Source organism: Bidens hawaiensis, unplaced genomic scaffold, assembly GCF_021521415.1.
Source record: "Bidens hawaiensis isolate Kalapana, Puna unplaced genomic scaffold, B.hawaiensis_p1.1 tig00001521_1, whole genome shotgun sequence".
Taxonomy (NCBI): domain Eukaryota; kingdom Viridiplantae; phylum Streptophyta; class Magnoliopsida; order Asterales; family Asteraceae; genus Bidens; species Bidens hawaiensis.
In genome coordinates, this window is record NW_027491087.1 from 325683 (window position 1) to 331990 (window position 6308).

The 6308-nt window shown below is 41.0% G+C and overlaps 1 protein-coding gene across 1 annotated transcript; it reads left to right on the plus strand.

Moving 5' to 3' along the window:
• The first annotated feature begins 4804 nt into the window (after positions 1–4804).
• On the plus strand, positions 4805–5842 carry LOC143583790 (uncharacterized). The gene has a single exon (XM_077066005.1). It carries the CDS (start codon positions 4805–4807, stop codon positions 5840–5842), a length of 1038 nt encoding a protein of 345 aa, XP_076922120.1.
• The last annotated feature ends 466 nt before the right edge of the window (positions 5843–6308 follow it).

Here is a 6308-nt window from a genome sequence, read left to right on the forward strand (position 1 = left end):
ATTACTTCTACTTTTTTACCATTTGATTTAATACATAGTGACTTGTGGACTTCTCCCATTATTAGCACCGGTGGACATCGGTTTTATATTTTATTTGTCGATGATTACACCAATTTTCTCTGGACCTACCCACTTAGCCACAAATCTCAAGTTTTCTCTATTTTTAAACAATTTTCTAATTTAATCGAAACTAAGTTTGAACGCAAAATCAAACAGTTTCAATGCGATAACGGTAAAGAATACGCTAATAACTCGTTTCACACATTTTGCAAACAAAACGGCATGATGCTCCGGTTTTCTTGCCCATACACTTCCTCCCAAAACGGTAAAGAGGAACGCAAAATCCACTCGATTAATAATATCATTCGCACTCTCTTAGCTCACTCCAATCTTCCTAACAACTTCTGGCACCATGCACTTGAAGTTGCTACATACCTAATAAATATCCTCCCATCCAAAACACGAAACAACCTTACACCGACCCAACTCCTTTATCACCGTTATCCATCCTATGAACATCTTCGAGTGTTCGGATGCCTTTGCTACCCTCTCATTCCTTATAACACGATTCATAAACTCCAAGCACGGTCCAAACCGTGCGTTTTTCTCGGGTACCCCAACCAACATCGCGGGTACAAATGCCTAGACCTCACCACCCACAAAGTCATCATTTGTCGTCACGTTCAATTTGACGAGACTACTTTCCCATTTAAATCCCTTAACCAACCCTCCAAACAAGACTATCGCTTCCTAACCGAAACCCTACACCCTACCCTTTGGCCACATATCAGCCATAATCCCACAAACACACCCTTTCCACCTTTGGCCTCCCCTGCCTAGCACACCATGGCCCAACACACCCCCTCCACATCAGTTAACTCAGTCCATCCAACACCACCCATTATCCACACCTACTCCCGAAGACCAAAACCCCCTACCCATCCAGTTTCGATGCCTTCCGCTAATCGGACATCACCCGTCCCCGTTGCCATCCCCCAACAATCCCGTCCAGATCCAGTTCCTCCGGAACCGGCTCCGTCTCAACGCACCATACGGACTAGATCAATGGATGGCATTATCAAACCAAGACAAATTTTCAATCTCACCACTTCTTCTCCCATCCCTATTCCTCGTAGTCCAGTATTGCCTTGTCCTCACCCGAATGGCGCCAAGCTATGAATGTCGAGTTTAGTGCCCTTATTGAAAACCAGACGTGGGATTTAGTTCCACGAACTCCGGACATGAACATTATCCGGAGCATGTGGCTCTTTCGCCACAAGTTTAAGGCTGACGGTTCACTCGAAAGATATATAGCTAGGTTGGTTTGTGACGGAAGAAACCAACAATTGGGAGTAGATTGCGGAGAAACTTTTAGCCCGGTTGTTAAACCGGCCACAATACGAACCGTCCTATAGTTGGCACTCACTCAATCATGGTCCATTCATCAACTTGATGTGACCAACGCATTCCTACACGGGAAATTACACGAGATTGTTTACATGTATCAATCGATGGGGTTCCGCAATCAAGATTATCCGGACCACGTCTGTCGCTTAAAGAAATCATTGTACGTTCTCAAACAAGCTCCACGAGCATGGTACCAATGGTTTACGGACTTCGTTACCACTATGGGATTTGTTCAAAGTCGGTGTGACAATTCTCTGTTCGTCTATTATCACGGTAACGACACGACGTATCTCCTCATATACGTTGATGACATAATCCTCACCGCCTCTTCCGACGCCCTTTGTACTCACATCATGGCAAAGTTGGCTGCCGAGTTTGCAATGAAAGATCTCGGGGAACTAAGCTATTTTTTGGGCGTATCCGTTAAACGAACCGAGAATAACCTATTTTTGTCTCAACAAACTTACATAGGAGATATCCTAGATCGAGCGGGAATGTCAGATTATAAATCGGTACCTACACCAGTCGACACAAAGCTAAAACTCAGCACTCATGACGGAATCGACTTTAAAGATCCGTCACTATATCGGAGCTTAGCCGGAGCGCTTCAATACTTGAATTTTACACGACCGGATATATCGTATGCGGTTCAACAATTATGCATACACATGCATGCGCCGAAAATATCCCACTGGCATGCTTTGTTACGTGTTTTACGTTACATCAAAGGCACACTATCATACGGTCTCACTTTGGGTTTGACATGGGCATCATCGCTTCATGCATATACCGACGCAGACTGGGCGGGCTGTCCGGACACGCGTCGCTCAATATCCGGGTACTGTGTCTATTTTGGAGATAATCTACTTACTTGGTCATCCAAACGACAATCTACCGTATCTCGATCAAGCGCAGAAGCTGAATACCGAGGCGTTGCGAATGTGGTCTCAGAAATTTGCTGGTTACGCAACTTGCTCCTGGAACTACGGCGACCTCTCATGGTTGCTACACTCGTGTATTGTGACAAACATATTGAACTCGACATTCACTTTGTCCGTGAGCAAGTCCGTTGGGGAAATGTCCGCATCGTCCACATGCCCACTCGTTTTCAAGTGGCAGACATTTTTACGAAAGGCCTTCCCAAGATTTTATTTGAAGACTTCCGCTCCAGTCTTAGCATTCGTCCTCCTCCAGCTTCGACTGCGGGGGAGTAATAGATAACGAATTGTTTGAATATTATTTGAATTATAAATTTATGTTGATGTTGTATTTAGTTGGAGATCTATCCCTAAAATATGGGATATAGTTTGTATATATATTCATTGTATTGAGTTGGGAAGAATCAATGAGAATTACACATTCGTTTAAGTTCAATTATGGTTGAATAAGCTCCATCATTTGGCTTATGAAATAGATGACGTACTCGATGATTTGGCTACTGAGGTTATGAGGCACCAGCTGTACGAAGAATCTTATTCCACCACCAGCAGCAACACGAGTAAGGTAGTAAAGTTCATTCCATCCAAATTTCATGCTCTAAAGTATGGCCGTAAGATGAGTTTTAAGCTAGATGGGATTACAACCAAATTACGTCATCTCGTCGAGGAGAAAAATCTTTTGGGCTTGAATGATAATGTTGAAAGGTCAAATAGAGCTAGTAGACGGTTGGAGGAAACTTTACTTGTTGATGAATCTGGAATTATAGGTCGGGAAGATGATAAAGAAGAATTGTTAGGAAAGTTGTTGGGAAAAGAATCATGCGATCGGAACATTAGTGTCATGTCCATAGTTGGTATGGGTGGCATTGGTAAAACCACTCTTACCCAGCTTTTATACACCCATAAGGATGTGAATGATCACTTTGAACTCATGTCATGGGTTTGTGTTTCGGATGAGTTCGAATATTTACAATTAGCAAGCCTATTTTTAAGGATGTTGGTGGGGATGATAGAAAATTTGAAACTCTAAATCAGCTTCAAGTGACCCTTGCGGAAAAACTTTCGAAGAAAAGGTTCCTACTCATTCTAGACGATGTCTGGAATGAAGATTATAGTGAGTTGGAACTTCTTCAACGTCCTTTTAACGTTGTGGCTCCTGGAAGTAAAATTTTTGTGACAACACGGGAGACCATGGTTGCATCGGTGATGGACTCTGTAATAATTTAGCCTCTAGAACTTTTGTCAAATGAAGAAGCTTTGTCTTTGTTTGCTCAGCATGCATTAGGTAAACAGAAATTTGACTCACACCCAACAATTAAATTGCACAGTGAAGGTATTGTCAAGAAATGTGGTGGAGTGCCTTTGGCTTTGAGAACACTAGGGAGGGTATTAAGAACAAAATCAAATGATGAAGATGGGAGATATTGTTGAATAGTGAGTTATGGAATTCACATGATGGAAGTAAGATTTTTCCGGCTTTAAGGTTGAGTTACTATGATCTCCCACCGCAGTTGAAACATATGTTTGCATATTGTTCTTTATTTCCCAAGGATTACATGTTTGATAAAGATGAACTGGTCCTCTTGTGGATGGTTGAAGGGCTTTTGTATCAATCAATTGACAAAAAGTCAATGGAAAGTTTTGGTCGCGAGTGTTTTGAAGGGCTAGTGTCGAGGTCTTTTTTTTCAGCAATCAACCCAAGATAAATCACGATATATAATGCACGATCTAATAAATGACCTGGCGATGAGTGTTGCAGGAGAGTTCTTTCTTAAGTTGGGTGACAAAATGGATATTCATTGTAGGAATGATGCTTTAGAGAAGCTCCACCACCTTTCATTTATTCGAGAACAATACGGTGCATATAGAAGCTTCAATGCATTAAAAAAGCTTAGACGCTTACAAACTTTCATAGCTATGCTTGTTGCACGGTTAGATGCTTGGCAAAAGTTCTTATTATCAAATAAGGTATTCATAAAACTACTTCCCCAACTGGAATTATTAAGGGTGTTAAGCTTAGCTATTTATAATATCACTGAGGTGCCACAGTCCATTGGTAGTCTTAAGCATATGCGGTACCTCAATTTTTCGAACACCAAGATCACACATTTACCCGAACAAGTTGGCGAGCTTCATAATTTACAGAGCCTATTGGTGTCCGATTGTCTTATGTTATCTAGCTTTCCAAATAGTACCATAAAGTTAATAAACCTACGACATCTTGACATCACTGATACTCCAAAATTGAACAAGATACCGCTAGGAATGAGTAGGTTAACGGGTCTACAAACTCTATCAAGAGTCATTATTGGAGGAGCTGGTGAATTCAGAATATCTGATCTCAAGGGCCTGTTAAATTTACAAGGTCAACTTTCCATTGAGGGTTGCATAACGTGAAATACGCAGTACACGCAAAGGAGGCAAACTTACAACAAAATAAGGGAGTTTGTGATTTGCGGATGGAATGGAGTGATGCCTTTGATGGTTCACGGAATGAAATAACTGAATATGAAGTACTTGAAGGCTTAAGGCCTTTCAAAAAGTTGACAAGCCTCAAGATTGTGTACTACAAGGGAAAAAAGTTTCCTAGATGGGTTGGGGATCCCTTATTTGTTAGTTTAACCCAACTTATGTTATGTGGCTGTAGAAGATGTACGTGTTTACCAACACTTGGACATTTGCCATCACTTCAAAAGTTGTTTGTTAAAAGCATGAATGAGTTAAAAAGAGTGGGCTTCGAGTTTCTTGGACCTAGCAACTCTTGTAGTGGTACTGCATTTCCATCACTTGAAGTTTTGGGACTTAGAAATATGAAAGGCTTGGAGGAATGGTCAACAAGTTGTGCTAATAAAATTAGAGCATTTCCTTGTCTCCGTGATATATCTATAATAAATTGTCCCAAGCTAGATGTTGTGATAATTGACCTAATACCATCACTTCAGGTTTTACATTTAGAACAATGTTCTGTAGCGGTGTTAAGAAGCACGGTGTGTGCGTCTTCATCAATACTTAGGTTGACAATGGAGAATATTAAAGGACTTACTATGCTACATGGAGAAGTTTTGAAGTATCTTGGGGCCGTTGTACAACTAGACATTTTAGAATTTGACGAACTCATGTATTTGTGGGAATCTGAAATCGAGGCGTGCAACATTCTTGTGAATTTACAGAAGTTGGTAATAAGAGGGTGTGAAAATTTGGTATCATTGGGAGAGAAAGATGTGCATTTGAAAGATAACATGGAATATATTAGAGAAGTGGAAATTGAGGGTTGTCCAAGACTAGAGAGCTACAACTGTCCAAATAGCATTGAGAAGTTGGAAATGTACAATTGCCCTTCGGTTACATCCTTGTCTTTCCCAACAATGCACAACCTCCCGTCCACTTTGATCAAGCTTTATATATTGGCGTGCGATAATCTGCAGATCAGCTGGCTTTTTAAAAACCACTTGTCATCACTTGAATCTCTCGGCATTGCAAGAATGTCGAATTTTTGAGGTGGTTTCCAGAAGGTAGCTTAGTTCACCTCATCACATTGAAAATTCATGGGTGTGATAACATAGAATCCATTCCCGATCAAGGTTATGGTTTTCTTCCATTACTTTGCTTGAGAAATATTGAGATCAGCGTCTGCAAGAATATGAAGTCATTTCCTTATGAGCATTTAGGAAGTCTCACATCTTTGGAAGAATTGTGTTTATATGACTGTCCAAGTATGGATTATGGTTTTCCTTGTGGTTTGTGGCCTCCTAATTTATGCCGGCTAAGACTTGGAGGCTTAAAGAAGCCTGTATCAGAAGGCTGCAAAATTCTCCAACCTCGCTTGTTCAACTCTCCTTACAAAATTCAGAAGCGGTTTCATTTGCGAGGGTAGAAGATAGCGATGCTATTACATCATATTTTCTTCTTCCACCATCTCTGACTTATCTAAGTATAATTGGTTTTATGGAGTTGGAGTCACTT